We start from the raw sequence: 20,302 nt of genomic DNA, 5'->3' as shown, positions 1-20,302 counted from the left end.
TTGCTGGGAATGCTCCATTCTGGTCCCACATGTGGTTCCCACAAGGGTGCTCTACCTCCTTCTCCCAGTCCATCCCTGGACTGCCAGCCACTCGTCAATTTTACTGATGGCACCTCCTAAAGTCAGCAGTCTCTGCTGCCAGAACTGGGGGTCAGGCCAATCGCTCAGCCTCCTTTTTTCCAGAGAGGCCAGAAGACTTGGTAATTTGCCCATCATGGAGATGGCTGAAATGCAAACTGTTAGTTTAGGCTCCTTAGTCCATGAGAATGGACCCTCCCAGCTGTTACCTAAGGCATGGTCTCAGGAACATTTTGTGAATTTGCTCATGCTTCAGGGACCCTCACGGGAGGAAGCACTTCGAATCCTGGAATGTTTGTGAATGCCACCTTGGTTTTCCTAGAGTGACTAGCACTGAGAGCCTTATGGGTCACTGAGAGGGCTGGATTCTTCTGGGCAGCCAGGTCAGCTAGCTTTGAGGGAGAAGAGGGGGAACTGGGAGGGGTGGAGCAGACAACCACTGAAAGGCCAGGGGGAGGACTGGGTCTTTAAAGCCTACGAGGAAAGGGCAGAGAATTTGGCCAGGGAGAGAAGAGACTCTCAGGCCAGATCAAAGGCTGCCCTCCTTGGACTTTGCAGACAGGAGCATAGTTAAGAAAAAAACACAGCCAGGGGCGCCTGAATGGCTCAGTCTGTTAAGCATCGGACTCTTGATTTTAGCTCAGGTCATGATCTCACAGTTTGTGGGTTCGAACCCCACAGTGGGCTCTGTGCTGAGAGTGTGGAGCCTGCTTGGGATTTCCTCTCTCTCTCTTTCTATGCCCCTGCCACATCCTCTCTCTCAAAATAAACTTTAAAAAAAAAACAATAATAAAAAACACAGCCAAAAAAAACCCAACAACAACAAAACAAAAACACAGCCAAACTTCTCCACCTTCACCTCTTCTAGCACACACCACCCCATCCCCAAATGGCAAGTTCTTTCTAGACAAAAACTTTGCACTTGCCCTTAAATCAAGTTTAGTTGATCAACATGTTAACAATGCAACACAAAACTCAGAACCACCTGCTTTTGAACCTCTGCCCCTCTCCAACAAATTTTAAATATAAGTTCAGGAAATAATTAATCAACCAAAGCCTTCTACCACAGTATCCCCTTCTGTTAGAGGCAATGTCTGGTAAATCAAGAAAAACGTGCCATTTACTCACTAAACTAAACACAATCCCTTATTATACAATTAACCAAAACACAATTGTATGTAATACAATTATACAGACTGCAATTACACAAAAGTAATGATGCAGTATAGATGGCAATGACTTTCATGTAATCGAAAATAATGAGAGCGTCCTTGATTAGAAATTAAGGTATCATAAGAGATCCCTATTGATGAATGTTCCCTCTGTTGAACTACACTTTGCAAAAGGCTGTGCTGGCTGATGAAGTCGGATGCTTCCCCCTCATCGTTAATAAAGACTATCGGGGTGGCAACCATTCTGTGTAGTACCCTTTATCCTGAGATCGCTAAACTAGCACATTCTAATGAAGCACACATTTTATTACCCACTTACCCAGCTGGTCAAATAGAAAAAAAAAATGAAGCAGAAGAGCCAGGAAGTCTGTGTGATTTGTTGAGGATCCCATGTGTAGTGGTATTAACAGAGAAACATGCACATAAAACTCCATCAAATTATATTGGTCATTCGGAGCATCCGAGGAGACTACAACCTACAGAGCTGATTGCTGTGCTGCTGAGGAGAAACACCTGTTACTTCTCATCAGTGCCCCATGGATGGGGGTGGTTCCCTTCCTAGCTCCAGGCTGGTTCTCCATCCATCCATCCTTCTCCCTTTTTCCTGGGTACTCTTTCTAGTAAGCAAATCTGATACCTTCCTTTCTGATTGTCACTTAGCACACGGGGCCACGTTCCACGGGCACACAAATTTCTTCATAATTCCTAACGGCCCCAATCTCTAGCCGTGTGCACACCATGTACTCCATCACAGTGACCTTCCATATCCACTGAGCTATATTTTATTGACCCTAAGGCACTATTCATTGTTAACATATACCCTTAGTTTATATGCCGCTAAGAAAGACATGTTGCCAATTGAATGATGATGAGCCATGGATTATAAAATGCATCCCAATATTTAACAATGGAAAACAGGCGCTTGGAACTGTTGAAGTGCTTGCAAGCCATGATCTCTCCTATTTCTCTGCCACTCCCCATGCTACATCCGGAGGACCCATCGTACACCGGCACCCCTCATCACACCTCAGCCAAGTCTGCTCGTCCTTTAAAATTTAGCTCAGCACCAGGGCACGTGGGTGGCTCAGTCTGTTGAGCGTCAGACTTAGGCTCAGGTCATGATCTCATGGTTCGTGAGTTTGAGACTCACATCAGGCTTGCTGCTATCAGCGCAGAGCCTGATTCGGAGCCTCTGTCCGCCGCCCCCGCCTCCTCTGTCCCTCCCCTGCTGGTGCTCTTTCTCTCTCTTTTTTTTTTTTAACGTTTATTTATTTTTGAGACAGAGAGCGACAGAGCATGAACGGGGGAGGGGCAGAGAGAGAGGGAGACACAGAATCAGAAGCAGGCTCCAGGCTCTGAGCCATCAGCCCAGAGCCCGACGGGGGGCTTGAACTCACGGACCGAGAGATCGTGACCTGAGCTGAAGTCGGACGCTTAACCGACTAAGCCACCCAGGCGCCCCTGCTCTTTCTCTTAAAAATAAACATTAAAAAAAAAAGACTTAGCTAAGCACCCCTTCCTGAAAACCTTCTTGACCTCATTCTCCCCACGGCCAGGCTGAGCTGCGGCTGCCAGATGTCCCACAAATAAGGGTGCACTACTTGGGCATTTATTGCATTTTATCATAATGGCTCATTTATTCCATGATGGGACGTGAGCAGAGACCCTGTAACACCAACACATGGGCAAGCACTTCACACCTATTATTCACCCATTTGTTGAACATTATATCGACGAGGATGACTGTAACCACAAGAATGAAGGAGGTAAGTGCTAGAGATAAAACGTGGAGAGCACGCTAAGCCTGGCTGAAAACTCAGAACTGGTCCTCTTTAATTTTCCAAATTGTGTCTTTGAAGCTAGAAATTTTAAATGTAAGAGGAGTTGGAGCCCAGAAGAAATAAAGAAAGAAACTGAACTTGTGACGCATCTGTGGGTTGCACAGTATTAAATGCTGATTCTCTCCATGGGGGAACCTGCTCTTTTCTGCGCCAAAGAAGCCATGGTTTGGAGGTGACACCACAGGTCAGTGGCCCCAGGAGTCACCTCACCACTGGACCACACGAACCTCTGTTCTAGACCCTGAGGGCCTGATGTTCATCTGCCCCTGTTAGAAAGGATGCTCCCTGCTCTAAAGAATAAAATGGCTTAAGACCGAAGTAATCCCTCCCTCCTTTTTGCTTCACTCTTAACTTCAAAGTAATCAAATGTTGTTTATGCATACAATTTTAATCCTGTCACAAATTTGTATTTTGATTTAATTTGCATATCCCATTTACTGCAAGTCAACATGAAGAGAGACTCAACTAATTTAAACCATTTTTCTCTGGGCCTGAAATCCTTTCAGAAATATTTTCCATTAGGCAACTCAATTATGTCTAATGTGGCTAATGTCAGTGGATTAGAATTTTGCTTAAAGAAACTCATATTTAGAACAGTGAGAATGGGAAGGGGGTGGGAGAACAGAGGAGAAGAGACAATAATTACCTGTCTTTGATGCTACACAGATCAATGTGTAAATCACTAAAATTCCCCAGGGAACCTTGCTGAACTGAAATGAGGTCCTTGGACTGGTTATCAATAAAGATGAGCCTCATGCAGCCTTGGAAAGCCTTAATGGGATTTAAACATTGGGAATCGGTGAGATTGTCGGGGCACCCTGTGGGACAGAGAAAAAAAAATGAGGAAGAATACTGAAATGATCAGTCATTGCTTTGGCGACCTATTGATGGAGGACCTGGAGGTCTAATTGTTTTGGGGGCTTTTTCATTCACAGCAGTGCACACATGTTCGTTGGAAATCCTAGCATTCTCAAAGGGACAGAATTGGTATAAAACGGGGCATACTCAATCGTTGTACGGAACAGAAAACAACATGCGTTAAAGGGAACACCGATACTGTAACATTCACCTGGTCCCTCTTTCTTTTCGCCTGTCGGTAAACTATCCAACCATCCAGTCGCATGGTGTATTTCACTCATCCCAAGAGGCAACATATTATAACTACTTGGGAGTTTGGGTTCTGTCTCGAAACACGCTCTAAATGCACAATTCAATTCTCAATTACACTTTCAAAGGAAATTATGGTTTGGGTAAGGATGGTGGCAGAGTAATTGTCTGGCTAATTGTTGGCATTAACAGGCTTAGTTCCTGAGAAAGGTACACACACAGGAACAGAACTGGAATTCTGAAGCGAGGCACAAAGCAAACGCAGATGCCAAAGGAACTACGAGCTTAAACGCACCTAGTTATAGGGCTGTAATAGCACACTGAAAGGTTAACACCGTACGTCTTTAAAGGGTGTTCCTTAAAAAAAAACACTGCATTACGCTGATTTAGCATAGCTTGCGATCAGGGCACTCCTCATTAAGACAGGTACACGGCAATGTAGGTATATGAGCGCTTGTGCTCCATCCCGATGGGTTTTAATAGGTTCAGAGCATATGGGAATGCAAGCTTGAAAACATGGCAATAACCCATAAATAATTGGGAATTATTTCAGCCATTTCTAATAGACAGTCACTGCTGGGCTGATGCCCAGCAGCTGCTTAACAGCTCACAGGCACACCATAAAACGAAGAGAGATTCCTACAAGTTCTAATTGAAACTGTAGAGAGAATTTATGTAAGTTGACTATTATTGCTCAGGCTCATTTTTCACCTCCCTTAAGTTTACGGTCTACGTGTGGGGCACTTGCTTAAATGCCGTTCAAATCACAGATAAGTCTCGGCCTTGTAAACCCAGCACCCCCTTAACTGGGGGGAAGCCAGACATTTCGTCTTTGAGGCATTCTGCATGCCGTAATCATCGAACATCATTTTCCTCAGAAACAAATACAAGAATGCTTTTCTCTCTTTGTTGATGAGACACTGCATGTGATGCAAGAATTATGCAGTCTGTGAAATGTATCTTAGGGTCCCCAAGACCCTTCTTCTGCTGCCTTTATGCTACATTTGCTAGCATCCCTTTGCTGTCCCAACATAGCAGGTTGTGGAGAACACAGACCTGGGGGTGGGTCCTGATTCTAACGTTTACACAAGTTATTTCATTTCAGCAAACACCAGTCTTACTGTCTGTGAAATGGGGCTACAATCGCCTACTTCACAAAGTTCCTGCACGAATTAAATGGCGTAAGACACATACGACATTTAGAGGCACTGGAAGAGCTCCTTTCTTGTTGGAATCTGTTGTCCTTGCAGACGTGGGGATTTAGCGTGAAGGACAGAGGGTTTTGGTGGGGTCTTAAAAAATCAAACCACAACAGTATTGCTCTATGCTGCTTCCCTTCCAGGATACCTTTTTATGTACAATGCACTTATGCAAAGCCCCTTCTGGATTTCAAAACTTAACCACGTGTCAGTGCCATGAGAGAAGTGATTTGCAAAGTCTATTTGAGAGACCGCACTTGTAATTTTACACAAACACTTCCCTTCAGTTTCCTAATGGACCAAGAATTAGCAACCGGAGAACAGGCCCAGCCCACACCTGTGTTTACAAAAGGTGCAGCCCGTGTGTCCATTTGCAAGCATGTAACCCTGACCCTGCTGAAGTTCTCCAGCAGTCTGGCTTTGTTTCTCCACGTCCTAGATAAGTAAGTTCAGGGACCATCAGGGTCTTCCTCAAGGTCAGACGGCTCTTTGACATTACTCTCTAGAGACTGTTTCTATAATACAAACACATGACTAAAAAAATAGATACTAAGATTTTTAATGAAAGAAATAACTTGGGGAAAAAAACTAAATAAAACTGCACATGCATCTATAAAAAGGCAGTGAATTCCTCATCATGTAGTTTTCATCCATTCCAGTATGCCCCGTGTCTTTGTCATTGGGAATGTTCCTAGGATTCACCTGGAAATGGGGACAGCTGGACCTGTATCGCCTGCTCCACTGGAGCTACAAGTTCACAGGACGTCTAGACCTTCCCCATTTTTAGAGCCCTACTCCACGGGCATGGCTTCCAGGGATGTCGGGAAGGAACGAACAGACGGGGGATTCAGACAGCAAAGTGGCAGAGTAGCCTATATGGCTGAGGATCCTGGCTGTGCCTTCCCTGCCTTCCCATCTGGATTTCTCCTTTCGCAGGTACTGCTGACTGTTGGTACACATCCTCCAAGTTTTCAGCTGACTTCCTCCTTCCCAACGTGATCACGGAGCTTGGCATGGCTACAAAAATCTCCTTTGGACATGTTACATAACACTAGCTCTTATAGCTAAAGTTTTTTCTTTTTTTCTTTTTTTCCCCTCTGCACTGACCTAGATAGTTTATATCTGCACAGCTGTCAGAAAGTTTGCTTCTCATTATTTTGTGCTTGGGATTGGGTACCTGTGTGTGTGTGTGTGTGTGTGTGTGTGTGTGTGTGTGAATGGTCTAATTGCCAAAAAAAAAAAAAAAAGAATGATTAGAGCAAAATAATTGTCCATTGCATTCTCCCTCCGTCCTTTATTTTTCAAAAGCTGGGGAACTTACCTCCAAAGTAGTAGCTATTTCCAGAATAAATCTGTACGCGAGTGGTGTCCTGGGCCGGGGATGCTGCATCATTATCCAGAGTAAGAGTGATGCGGTCCCTTCTGGCGGTGATGCTGACTGAATGCCACAAGCCATCATTCAAGCTGCTGCCTGCAAAAGAAACAGGGAAGGCAGTAGGGATGATCGACTGGGGAGATCTGGAGCCAGCGGGGCTCATCCTCCTCACCTGCTGGGCTCCGTGCTCCACGCGTGCTCTCAGCAGCCTCCCCGTGTCTCCTTTTGCTTAAACCAAACCCCCAGCAGACCCATAAGCCTCACCTTCCCTCCTCTCTTTACCACTTCACTTCTCTTTTTGTTTTCAAAGTGGCTAAACAATGTCTGATACATTTGAGTTCAAAACAAAAGGGCAAAACACAAATTGGTCTGTATATTACAACTACAGGTGTTGCCAAATGAACTGACCTCTTGCTATAAATGCAAAGTAAAAGGTTGAAAGGAAAAACTTATAAATGCCCATGCCTGGGTGGCTCAGTTGGTTCAGCATCTGACTCTTGATTTCCGCCCAGGTCAGGGTCTCAGGGTTTGTGAGTTCGAGCCCTGTGTCAGGATCTGTGCTGATAACACAGAGCCTGCTTGGGATCTTCTCTCTCCCTCTCTCTTTCTGCCCTTCCCCTGCTCATTCTCTCTCTCTCTCTCTGTCTCTCAAAATATATAAACTTACAAAAAAATGCCCATGGTGATTTTATCTCTGTGTGGTAGGATTATAGGTGATTTGTTTTTCTCACATTTTCCTGCAAATGCCTTATGTTTCTTTTTTAGTAAGGGGCATGTGGGTGGCACAGTAGGTTGAGTGTCTGACTTTTGGTTTCAGCTCAGGTCATGATATCAGCCCTGTGTTCGAGCCCTGTGTCAGGCTCTGTGCTGGCAGCACAGAGCCTGCTTGGAATCCTCTCTCTACCTCTCTGCCCCTCCTCTGCTTGCACACCCTCTCTCCCTCAAAATAAACAAATAAAGTTAAAAATTTTTAATTAAAAATAAACTATTTTTAAAGGGAAAAGTAGATGAGGAAAGCCAGATTCTAGTGATGTGCCAGGCGAAGGCCGTCTACCTTTGGAGACACATAATACACTAGCTCAATCTCAACATTTTTCCTTAACTAATTAGGTGACACTGGCTATTCCTACCTTCCCTGAAGTCTGGCTTTATTGTCTGCAAAGATCATAATTCCTACTCTGTGTCCTTGTTAAGAGGATCCATTGAGATCAGGCAGGAAATGTCCTAGGACAGTTGGAGGCATCCTGAGTGTTTATTAAAAGGTAATTCTCTCAAGGGTGCCTGGATCGCTCAGTAGGTTGAGGGTCCAGCTCTCAATTTCAGCTCAGTTCATGATCGCAGGGTCACGGGATCGAGCCCTGTGTTAGCCTCCCTGCTGAGTGTGGAGCCTACTTAAGATTCTCTCTCTCTCTCTACCTCTGCCCCTTCCCCACTTGTGCCCTCATTTTCTCTCTCTCTCTCTCTCTCTAAATAATAATGATATTTTTTTTAAAAAGGTAATTCTTATCTTGTTCTTTTGCCTCAGATGTCTTTGGTGCATAACTACCCTGCCAGCCTACCTTACTAAGAAAATTGTACTGGGAATTAGTCATGAAGATGGGAAGAGTTTCTTTCTAAAAAAATCTATCAGCTATTAAGACTCTGTTGGTGCCCAGTACTTGCTCGAGGAAACACAGTCTTATTCATCAGCCTGGTCACAAAGATGTGTCTGTGACAAAAGCACACAGTCACACGTCTCCACTCAGTAGACATTTCTTGTGTCTTGCTATGTGCAGAGTTGTTTTCCTCCTCTTATTGCCTCAGTTTTCTCCCCTGCAACGTGGGGGAAATGACTTCTAGGCTGTTGTGATAATTATACAGTAGTCAATACGGTAGTGCATGTAGAACGGTCCATGTTGCGTCATAAGCAGACAATGATGTTAGCTAAAACAAATGGATAGAAGAGCAACTATAAAATGGTCCCTGGCTTGTGAAGTATGGAGAGTCCCATCACCATGTGATGGAGAGACATATCACATGGTGTCTATAGGCTACCGTTAAATGGAAGAGGCACGCAGTGAGGGTTACAATACTGTCCTCTGCGGGGCGCCTGGGTGGCTCGGTGGGTTAAGCATCCAACTTGAGCTCAGGTGATGATCTCATGGTTTGTGAGTTCAAGCCCCACATCAGGCTCTCTATGGTCAGTGAGGAGCCTGCTTCAGGTCTTCTGTCTCCCTCTCTCCTGCTCCTCCCCAGCTTGCCCACATTGTCTTTCTCAAAAATAAATAAATATTAAAAAAAAAAAAAAAGAATCCTGTCCTTCGAGTTCAGGGTAGTGGGACAGACAAAAAAGGCAAGATAAGAACACTGCATGCAGTTTTGGGTGGAGTGGTACTATGGAAGCAGAGAAGAAAGAAAACCTAACTAATGGCATAGGAGGATCCCCGAAAGACTTCACAGCAGAGATGGTGACAGTTTAGGGAAGTTCTGAAAAGTGCAAAGAGTTCTCTACTCAGAGAGCAAGAGTCCAGGAGTCAAAGAGCCTGTACAAAAAAGCCAGGGTCTGCAATGAGAAGCGGGAGAGAACAAGAAGAAAGCCAGTGAGAAAGGATCCATTCACCCAGGGACCTGACATGGAAAACTAAGGAATGGGTTTCCACAATTTCCTTGGATAAATGATTGTGTAAAGTGCTTTATTCAAGCCAATTCCATCAAAACCTTTGGGGATAGGACCCGAGGCATCTGCATTTAAAAAAAAAGAAATGTTTATTTATTTATTTTGAGACAAGGAGAGAGAGTGGGGGGAGGGGGCAGAGAGAGGAGACAGAGAGAGAGAGAGAGGGAGGGAGACAAAGAGTGAGAGAGAGAGAATCCCAAGCAGGCTCTGTGCTGTCAGCACAGAGCCCACCATGGGGCTTGATCTCATGAACCGTGAGATCATGATCGGAGCTGAAATCAAGAGTTGGATGCTCAACAGACTGAGCCACCCAGGTGTCCTGCGTCTGCATTTTTTTAAAAGCTCCCTGGGTGATTCTAACGTGCTGTCAGGAATGGAAACCACTGCTTTAGAACAATGGGAGGCCATGAAGGGTCTTCAGCATGGGAATGACCTAGCTGGAGGTCCACTGTGCAAAGACGGGGTGGCAGAGGACCGCTGGGAGTCAAAGCAGGGAGCACAATGGGTGGGGCCTACTGCTTGCACTAGCCCCAGAAGACCAGATGATAAGGGTCTCAGCCAAAGTAGCAGCAGTGACAATGGAGAGCAAGGGACAGAGTAAGCTGTTTCTGGAGGTAAAAGAAATCAGACTTGGTAGAGCCTACTAGAGCAGGTCCTAAGAAACCAGCTGGAAAGCAAGCACTGAAAATCACAGCAGAGGTCTGCAGGGCTTCTCAGAATAGCTGCTGAAGTGCGTGTGCCTCTGAGCCCTCATAGGGTTGGAGAAGGTGCCCAGGGAGCAGCACAGCGCCAGGTTGGGAGCCCAGCTGCACTGCACCAGGCAGCTGGGTCCCATCTGCTCACAACAGGCCAGATGCAAGGGACCCCCCTGCATTTCCAGCCAGCTTCCTGGCAGCCTTGGCTGCGGCCCTGAACATCTGCTTGGGGTGAACCCGGAGGCTGCTCAACCTGGCGGCCGTACTTCCTCCCAAAAGCCAGAGTTTGGGTCCTAACCACAGGGACTCTGCTAATGAGGTAGAGGCTGTGTCACGCATTTCCTGGTGATGAACATTTGACTTCCGGCAGGGGCATTTGGGGGGCACGGCCAGCTGTGGGTCTTTACTTCTTTTTATTCTCATTTGCATACTGATTTAAATACATTTGCATAACACAGGAGACTGCATCTGCAGACAAACTATAGACTGTTTGAGCTGGAAGAGGCATCAGTAACTAACCCAACTTAGAGGATGTAAATAGCGCCCCCCCACACCAGGGACTAGCGCCCTGCTCAGCATCAGGGCTCCAGTAAGAAGAGAACGGAGGCGTGCCGAGTGTCCTGCCTAATCAGAGATGCATCCTCTAGTCATTTCACAGATGACAATGGCCTGAGACAAGAGGTCTGACCCATGGGAATGGCAAGGCCAGAGCACTGGCCTTTGTGTTCTGCTGCCTGGTCCCCTCCCCTTCCCACATCACTATCCATATCGCTCTCTTCAACACTGTCACTTAATGAGGGTTTGCATGGTTGCTTGTCTTTTTTTTTTCCTTTCTTTCTTTCTTCTTCTTTTTTTTTTTTTTCCTCCCTTTTTGGTCTGCTTTTCCTTTTGGTTTGATCTTTTTGATCTTTTCCTCCATGGTCCCGAGTCCCTGTGTGAAATCTTCACTCTTCAGAGGAAAATTATGAGGACAGTGGTTCCTGAGGCTGACCACACAAAAGGCAGCACCTAGGGAGCTTCTGAAAAGACAGGTCCCTGGGCTCCACACCGGGTTAATTAAGGCAGGCTTCAGGGTGGCCCCAGGCCTTGGAAGGTTGTGCAGCCTGGGTTAGGAAACTACACCATCTGAGGTTTCAGAAGAGGAAGATGAAAAGAAGCCTGGAAAAACAAGGCTGGTTTTAGAGAAGCTGAGTTGGGAACAGATTCCAAGGCAAACGAAGTGACATATTCCCTTCTAAAAATCTGCTTTCTGCTGGGCCCTCCTTCCCACTTCATTCTGTTAATGGCTATATATGTAATATATATTTTTATAACCAAATAACACCCCTAGAAGTTCTCCAAGGTTTCGTTTCTAAGAATTCTTTTTTTAAAGGTACAGGTTTAAGTGCTATTAATTGTTCACAAATTGGGTAAAACCGATGCTGTCAGAGTGCTTTCCTCCCAAAACCTCCCTGAGGTGAAAAGGTCTGAAAGAAGAAAAGTTTTCAAAGGGGAGAATGAGAAAGTACCACCTTTGAGGCCAGGAACACCTCGATGGGGAAATGCTCCTGGAGGTAGAACAGGGTAATTAGGGCCACTTTAGGGTGGCCCCCTAATGATTCATAGGATTTAGGAGCCCAGGCTTAAAATGCGGGATTTGGGTTCTGGAAAGATTGTTGGATGATGACAAACATAAATTTTCTGACCTTCAAAGTGATGTCAAATAATATTTGCCACCTCCCAGACAGGCAATGGATACAAAACCAATACACATAGTTAGTGTAGAAAGAGGGAAACAGGCAATTTCATGTTGCTGATGGCAACGTAAGTTTGTACCTTCTTTCTGGAAGGCAAAATACCAAAGGGCATCAAAAAAAAAAAAGCCCTAAAAATATCATACCTCATTTCCCATATTTTTTTTCTGAAGAATTAATCCTGAAATAGTACAAGCATTACAGCCAAGATTTAAGGGGAGGAGAGTTTATGAGGCCATTATTTCTAAGAGCAAAAATTCACAACTACCAGTATTTCCAACAATAGCGGGTTAGTTAAATCAAATATAGCATATTTAGTAACACAGAATATAATGTAGTCATCAAAAATTATAATGTCCAAGAATGCAAGTGATACCCAGATAAGTGGAAAACTCAGGCTAAATAGCGTATGTCGTTATGGTATGCATTTTGTCAAAAATTACCACAAAGAAAATACTGGAATGACATGGAATGATTAGTGTGTTGTTGTTTTTTTTTCTTACAGAGAGTACCAGAATTTTCAAAGTATCTAAAAACAAAATGTCCAACTTTTATGATTATTTTTTAAGACTAACAAACTGTTTGAGTTGAGAAGAAAAGGAAACATTTTCATCCTTTTCCACTTCTGGCCCTCCTTGTTAACAAAGCAACTGCTCCCAGGTCCCAGAATTCAGCTGAAGCCACTTGTCTAAAAGCTCCTTTACAATAAATAAAAAATAATAAATAAATAAATAAATAAATAAATAAATAAATAAAAGAGCTCCTTTACAGAGAGGGTTGGATAGACTTCTCTGTGCTTGCTTAAGACTTAACAGTTTTTCTCCATGAAGGAAGAAAAAAAGGCAGTTTCCATCATTGCTTGCAAATGAACTTTTGAAATACGGGCCAATTGTAAAAACAGCTAGTAACGCACATTAACAGTGCCGAATACCTGTGATGTGCCAGGCATTTTAAATGTGTAATTCCTAATTCTCACAATGGTCCAGGAGGCCCAGTTTCATGGTCCTCCTGCTACAGATGCTAAAACGAAAAGCCAGAGAGGCTGTCCAGGGTCATGTGGCTACTAGAGGTGGAGTCAGAATTGAAGGGAGGGGGGTGGGTTCAGGAGAACCAGGCTGAGCTCCTGCTCTCCCTCTCCACCCCTCCTAGGCCAACCCTGCTCCTGCTGCAGGAACTGATGGCCAATTACTTCTGCAAAGTTCTATCTTCTGCCATTGAATTCAACTTTGCTTTTCTTTATTCATATTTTTGGAACAGCTTGATTGAGATAAAATTCACATGCCATACAATTCATTTATTTAAAATGCACAATTCAAGAGGTGCCCAGGGCGCTCAGTCGGTCCAACGTCTGACTCCTGATTTCAGCTCAGGTCATGATGTCAGGGTTTGTGAGACTGAGCCCTGCATTCGGCTCTACGCTGACCAGTTAGGAGTCTGCTCGGGATTCCCTCTCTCCCTCTCTCTCTGCCCTCCAACCCCCCTGCCCTCTCAAAAATAAATAAACATTTAAAAAAATGAAAAAAATAAAATGCAGAAGTCATTTTTTTAGTATATTCAGTCAGGCAACCATCACAATTAATTTTAAAACACTTGTAACGCCTGACAGAAATGTTATAACATATAGGTACTTCCTCCCCTATCTCCTCACCCCCCTCACCTCCAGCCCTAGTCACCTACTACTCTGCTTCCTGTCTGAATGGATTTCCCCGTCCTTGGCATTTCCTATACATGAATTCGTGCATTGGGTTCCCTTTTATGACTGGCTTCTGTCATCTAACACATTTTCAAGGTTATCCTTTGTTGTAGCTTGTGTCAGGATATTTTTATATTGCTGAATTATATACTCTATGGTATGGCTATCTCACATTTTATTTTTCCATTCACTAGCTGATGGACATCTGGGTTGTTTTCATTTAGGGGTATTATAAATAAAGTTTCTGTGAACATGTGTGCTAATCTCTGTGTAGACCTAAGCTTTCAGTTCTTGCAGTGAGCACCTTGGAGTCTGACCACTGGGTCATATGTGACTCTATAGCCAGAGCATCTCCAAAGTGGCCGACCAGCTCATCTTCGCACAAGGAAACTTCCGTTTTGACAATACTGAGTTCAAACGTTGGTCCTGGCTTTTGGTGGATCTTCTAGCTTCTAAGAATTAAAATTCTTCAACTTCTGTTTCTTAGAACGTCTACTTAGATCGGACGTGGAATTCTAGCTAATCGCCATTACTTCGATGCTATTTTTCCAGATAAGTAATCTTACGGAGCATTTAATAAGCCATTTTGTATACTTTTTGTAATGAGAACTTCATAGCGACTGATAGTTCACATCTGATGGAAGTGAGACTCAGAGCAGTTAAGTAATATTCTAAAAGGACTAAACTTTTTTTTTTTTTTTTTTTTTTTTTTTTTTTAAGAAGAGTAAGGTTTTTCTAGAAGCAGAGTTCTTTAACACTGTCCCTGAATAATTTGGACTGGATAATTCTTTGTTGGGGGTAGGGCATTCTGTAATACGCCCCTTATGTAGGACGTTTAGCAGCACCCCTGACTCACCAAATGCCAGTAACAGCCCCCCCTACTCCCAGCACCACAAGTATCTCCAGATATTGACAAAAGTCCCTTGGGTAGGTTTGGGAGAATGGGAGGCTGGGGTGGAAGGGTGGGGAATCTCCCTTGGTTGAGAATGACACATTAACTAATTTTTCAGCCTGCAGAGCCCTGCTGCTCTCTCTCACCCCCACCCTATCTTTCTGTATTTCTCTTGTCCTCAAATGCCTAATAGATATTTGCATTTAGACTTCATCTTATTTCACTGTCTCTCCTGATGGTTTGAACACAGAACCTTTGGAACATCATGGCTGTCGCAGGACCTCTAAGCATCAGCTGATACAGCAACAGGCCAGCATGCAGAGATTCAGCCCAGGCCAGAGGCACATCCCTGATGACTCTATTTCCAACCCTGGAAATAACTTGTCACAGATTTCCTTGATGCCTCTATTCGCCCGTTACCCCTTGCTCAAAGCCATGCCACTTATAATTTCTAGGAATTTAGACAGATTTCTTCATCCCTTGACACCTGCTTCCTCATCTGTAAAATAGAGACAGAATTACCCAGCTTGACTTGGAAGTTTCTAGGCTTTATCTTCTCCAGAAAACCCAATTCAGCTGATTTTCCCACATCCTGTCATGTCCACTGTTAACTTAATAGTTCAAAGGTAGCTTCAATTTTTTGTGAGAACAAAGTAGGGAATACATAAATAATTGAATAAAGCAGTCTTAAAATGTAAATCACATCATAAAAGAGCATATTACAATTATTAGTACCATTATGCTATGATTTAGATCCTGAGTTCTGTTTTCCTTGGATACATTTTATCCATCAATTATCAAATTTTATTAACCCTTCCCTATATGGTAGATTGAATTCATATTTTTCTTCCAATTCCTTCCTCAGCCATTATTCTATTATTTATCACCACAGCTGGGGAATTTTGTGACGACCTCCCTCTTTCCCCAGCCTCCGACTTCTTTCTGGTGCTGGACAGCCCGCTACATTGAACTGTCTAAGGAGTACCCCACAGCATGTCCTTCCAGTGGGTCATGGAGCTTGGAGAATGAATCTCAAACTGCTTAGCTTGACAATCGAATTTCCATCTATCGTCTCAATCCCATTTCCCAATACTCCTATGCAAACTCCCTACTGTAACTAAGCTAGTGCATTCATTATGTTCTAAGTGAATCCAATTACCTAATCGGTGCCTCCACTCCCAGCTTTCAATAACCAAGCCCATTTCCCTACCTTCCAATCCCCAGTATCTGTCTTAGAGCTTCTTCTCCTCAACTGTAAGAACAAGGAAGCATCCTTCTTTTTTTTTAACTTTCTATCATAAGCACCAAGCACAGTGCAGAGCACATAACAAGTGCCGAATGATTGAGTGAATAGGTTAATAAACCAAGAAATGAGCAAAGCAGGTTTACCTCGACTAGACCAACACAGTGATTTCTCCATCTCAATCCTTATAACATCTGCTATCTGATCTATGCAGTTAATTCATATTATTTATTGTGTTGAACCATGCATTATGCTTAATGCATAGCTGTAAGTCTCATCTCCCACTGAGATGAGTTCCTGGGGGTCAGAGTCTGAGTCTTGTTTTGGTATCCCCCTCAGCATCAACAGGACAGCATTCTGCCCTCTCCAAATGCTCACTGATTGATTGAGCATCTCACCAGCTGAATCTCCACTGCCAAGTGTCAGTAGCAGGGCTTTCCCTGGTGCCTGGGCCATAAATCACAGGTCAAACCTTTCCTAGTTGTTAAAGCCCAGCTTATACATCAAGGTGAGCTGGATCCTGAAGACCCTCCTTGGTCAGGGTATGCAAGGAAAACATCCTGTTCTGCCATCCACTAGAGTCAGGCAGGAAATGTGACATACTTGTGGTTGATGGTAAAGCCTTTGTTTCTGTGATATTGACTTGAATGCTCAGCTCCAAAATCTACATGGTAAAAATCAAGCTCAACTCCAGAGACAGATAATTTCTCTATTGCCTTCACGATACAGCTCCAACTCTGATGTCTCTGTCAGAATGCTGCTTTCTCTTCTGTCTGTCCTCCTTTGTCCTCGGTGACCCAGTCATCCTGAGCCAGCCATGGAGTCTTAGTCTCCTAGATCTCCTACTTCTTTCCTTGGATTGGAACATCCTTTCCTTCCCTCTTCATTTGGCCAAATTCTATCCATTCTTCAAAACAAGCTGTCCTTGCCCCTACCCCTAGAAAACCTTTCCCTTCTCACTCATCTGGGTTCCTGTCCTCCATGATCCCCCACTATCCTGAGCATACATCCTCTTGCATCACAAATGCCCCAAGACCATCTCTTCCAACTGTACCCATGGGCTCCCAGTGGCCAATGCCCCAATCCTCAGGTCTGAGCATACATACAGTGCCAGCAGAGAGTAGAAACTTCAAAACCTTCCTGAATTAAATGGAGGCAATGCAAATTATATGAGGGAATTATCAAAGCAGAAACTAGGAAAGAGCAAAGGAAGTGAGATCAGGATTGACTAGTAGAGTGTAATATCTGATGTAATAATAAAAACCTAGCTCCCTCAGTTACTCTTTTGAGTGAATGGTGAGGAAGGAAGAGTCAGTTAAGAAATAAAATGATCCCACTGTCATTAATCAGACTGGAAAAAGCTGCAGACGTCCAAGAGATCACTGTTTTGGGAAACATTCCCAACCTTTGCAGGATATCTCGAAGCTCAGGCAATTGCATTTCTCAGTTTCCCATAACTTGGAACACCTCATCGATTTTCTGTCTTCGGAAACTTGAACTCTGTGCCCGGCAGACAGCTTGTTGTGACAGTCACAGCCCTGTGGCTATTTATGTCTTTGCCCTTGTTAATGGGATTCTCTCATCAACATTATCTTAGCTCAAATACAGAGGCATTAATGACAACTTAATTGAAGCAGAGGACAAAGTTCACAAAGTTATCATGTTTACTTGATGTGCAGATGGTGGCTAGATATAAACAGCTATATATGAAAAGGGGTGATATTTGGGGAGCAGCTCCGATAATTGCAAGGTCGTAGCCTAAAACCATCTGGCCACAAGTAGTAATCAGGGCGAGCACTTCTATCCTGCATGATGCAGCTCTCCCAGCCATCTCTCCACTTCTGGGAGCTCCACTGGCCTTTGTCTAATTAGCACTTCCCCTGAGGGTAGCTCATTCCCAGGTTTGACACAGTAGGCAGCTTATAACTGTGGTAACATGAACATTTGTTAAAAAAAAAAAAAAAAAAAAAAGTACGATTACCTCTCCTTTCACTGTTAAAATGATATCCCTCCAAATTGTTTTGGAGGTCAACTTTACTGGTTTATTCATTTAGACAGTTGCTTATATACTGGGCAAATAGTTATTGAAAACCTGTGATAAGCAAGGTGCTATACTACGCCTTGGGCAAATAGTGATGGACATGGCAGTATTCTGGTTCCCATGGAGCTTTATGTTCTAGTGGACAGAGAAGCAACCAATAACCAATTAATAGACACATGATTGAGATACCTTGTTATGCACTGAATGGTGTTTTTCCCAAATTCACAGGCTGACGTCCTTACTTCCAGTATCTGAGAATGTGTCTGTATTTGGAGATGAGAACCTTTAATGAGGTAACTGAGGAAAAATGAGGTTATATGACCAGGCCCATATCCAATATGATGGATGTCCTTATAAGAAAAAAGATATAAGGTCTTATGAACTGTGCAAAAATAAGTTCCTAAGTCACCTAGTCTATGGTGTTTTGTTATACTAGTCATAATGCACACACACACACACACACACACGGGTAAATATTACATCAGAGAGAGCTAGAAGACTATGTGATGGGGCATCTGGCCATCTTTGGCAAGGTTTCTTGAGAAACCATTTGAAATGTATTCTAAAAGGTAAGTGGGGTGGTGTTGACCATAATTGTAGGACTTATTTAATTTAAACACAGTCGATGTTAAATAACGATCAAAGAAATGCCCATCTAGCTGTTGACCTCGGTTATGCCACTAGAATTTCACCTTATCTTCAGTCCCAAAAGTCTACTAAGTATGGAAAATGGATAGCTGATTAAAATGGATTGCTTAATTGGTATTTTTGGAATGCTCTTTCTAGAAATCTTCCTATTCAAAGCCATTATATGGAAATATGAAAGTTACAGAATGGTTGAAAACAATTGCTTTTACCTAGGGATTAAATGGGGTGAGGTGAGAGGGCCTCTTCAAAATATTCTCTTTGCCTCAACTGAAAAATTCCCCTTGATATCTGGTTGATTTGTGGATCTTTGCTAGTTGTATCTCCTCTTGTGCAAGAATTCTGTTCTGTGCCTGGGTACTGGTTTTTACTTTCCATCTTCCCAGGCTACAATCATTCTGTGATGCCCAGCTGTTAGGTTGAGGTCTAGAGACTTCCACTTCCATTTCCCAGGTTCCATTCAGTATGGCCGAGACTCACTGTGTAATCCCAAAAACTCCACCGAGAGCTCAATACCTCTAGTGACACCAAGGAAAGCTCTGGATAGTTTATTCCTCTAATGGAAAAGCAAAAGTGCTCTTCACACGGTTTGGCCTTACTGGTCCCTGTTGTACTTTCTCAGTGACATAACCATAAAAACCCTCAACTATAGGGCACCTGGGTGGCTCAGGCAGTTAAGTGCACGACTCTTGATTTCGGCTCGGGTCATGACCTCACAGTTTGTGAGTTTGAGCCCCAAGTCAGGCTGCACGTTGACAGTGCAGAGCCTACTTGGGATTCTTTCTTTCCTTCTCTCTCTGCTCCTTCTCAGAATAAATACATTTTTAAAAATTCAACTATGAGAAAGCCTTATTCAGAGACCCTTGCCATGTCTCTGTCTTGTTTTCTCTCCACATGTGATAGCTTTAGAACCTACAAGTGTTCCTCTGTTAACACAGTTTGAAGAGCCTGTACATTCTTATTGCCCCCTAACGAACACACACACACACACACACACACACACACACACACACACTATTATAGTTAGATTTAAGGTAGTTTCCAAAAAAAAACAACTTCTCATATTGGGATCTTTGGCTCCTAACTCTATACATACACATCACTGAGGGTCACACGCATGAACTTTCTGGGAAACCCAAGCATCTAATTCACAAAAATCACTGTATGACAAAGGTCAAGTTCACCTTTCTTACCTCACAAAATGTATCACAATTTTGGGAATGGAGAATCATCACCTCTGACTGGGGACTTGGCCTTTCATATCTCTAATCAAGGCCATTTACCCTATTTTCAAAAGAAGACTCTTGGGTTGATGATTTCATAATAAGGAAAAGGGTTGACATCTGTTGTTCTTCAGAAATTCATATAAAAGATTAGAAAAGGCTTTACTAATTCTAGACCAAGCCTCTCCTTTAACAAAACAGAACAATGAGTTCTAACAGAATAAGAGTTACTCATATTCTGCATCACTGTAGAGCCCAGGTAAACTAGAGCCCTGAATTCTAAAGTCTGTGTTCAAGCTCTTTGCCCAGACTCACTTTTCAGAGAGCAGTTGACATTTTGAGAAGCACCACAGTGGAAAAAAAAACAGATTTCAAACTTTAATGACTAAAGCCCCCAGGCCTCTTTCTTCCTCTTCTCATTCCCCAACATTCTCCCATCCAAAAATTACAAATAAGATTGAAATTTCAGATCACATTAAAATAATTACAATGGTACCAGCTTTTTCTTTAGATTATTTAATGTTTCATGTGAAAATCAAAATCCTCCTCCCTAATTCTCCAAACAGACCAGGTGGCATTCTTTACCTTTATATAACTCCCTGTTTTCTTAGTAATTCAGATGAGTTTGGACAATACCAATCTCGATTCTTAGCATCTGTTTAAGAGTCTTTAAAACAGCATCTATTTCCTACATTAAAAAATAGAACAT

At 43.4% G+C, this 20,302-nt stretch overlaps 1 protein-coding gene across 3 annotated transcripts in view; it reads right to left on the bottom strand.

The window, feature by feature from the left end:
• The window catches only part of CNTNAP5 (contactin associated protein family member 5), an 809,440-nt gene that overhangs the window by 341,466 nt on the left and 447,672 nt on the right, over window positions 1–20,302 (bottom strand). For all 3 annotated transcript variants that reach the window (XM_078451401.2, XM_078451402.2, XM_078451400.2), the window contains exons 9-10: window positions 6,719–6,868; window positions 3,738–3,909 (exon numbers count right to left, since the gene is read on the bottom strand). In XM_078451401.2, the coding sequence (XP_078307527.1) occupies window positions 3,738–3,909; window positions 6,719–6,868 (322 nt within the window). The remainder of the gene's footprint in view (window positions 1–3,737; window positions 3,910–6,718; window positions 6,869–20,302) is intronic.

This window comes from Panthera onca, chromosome C1, assembly GCF_046562875.1.
Source record: "Panthera onca isolate mPanOnc1 chromosome C1, mPanOnc1 haplotype 2, whole genome shotgun sequence".
Classification (NCBI taxonomy): Eukaryota; Metazoa; Chordata; class Mammalia; order Carnivora; family Felidae; genus Panthera; species Panthera onca.
This window is presented reverse-complemented; position numbering and strand designations above follow the sequence as displayed.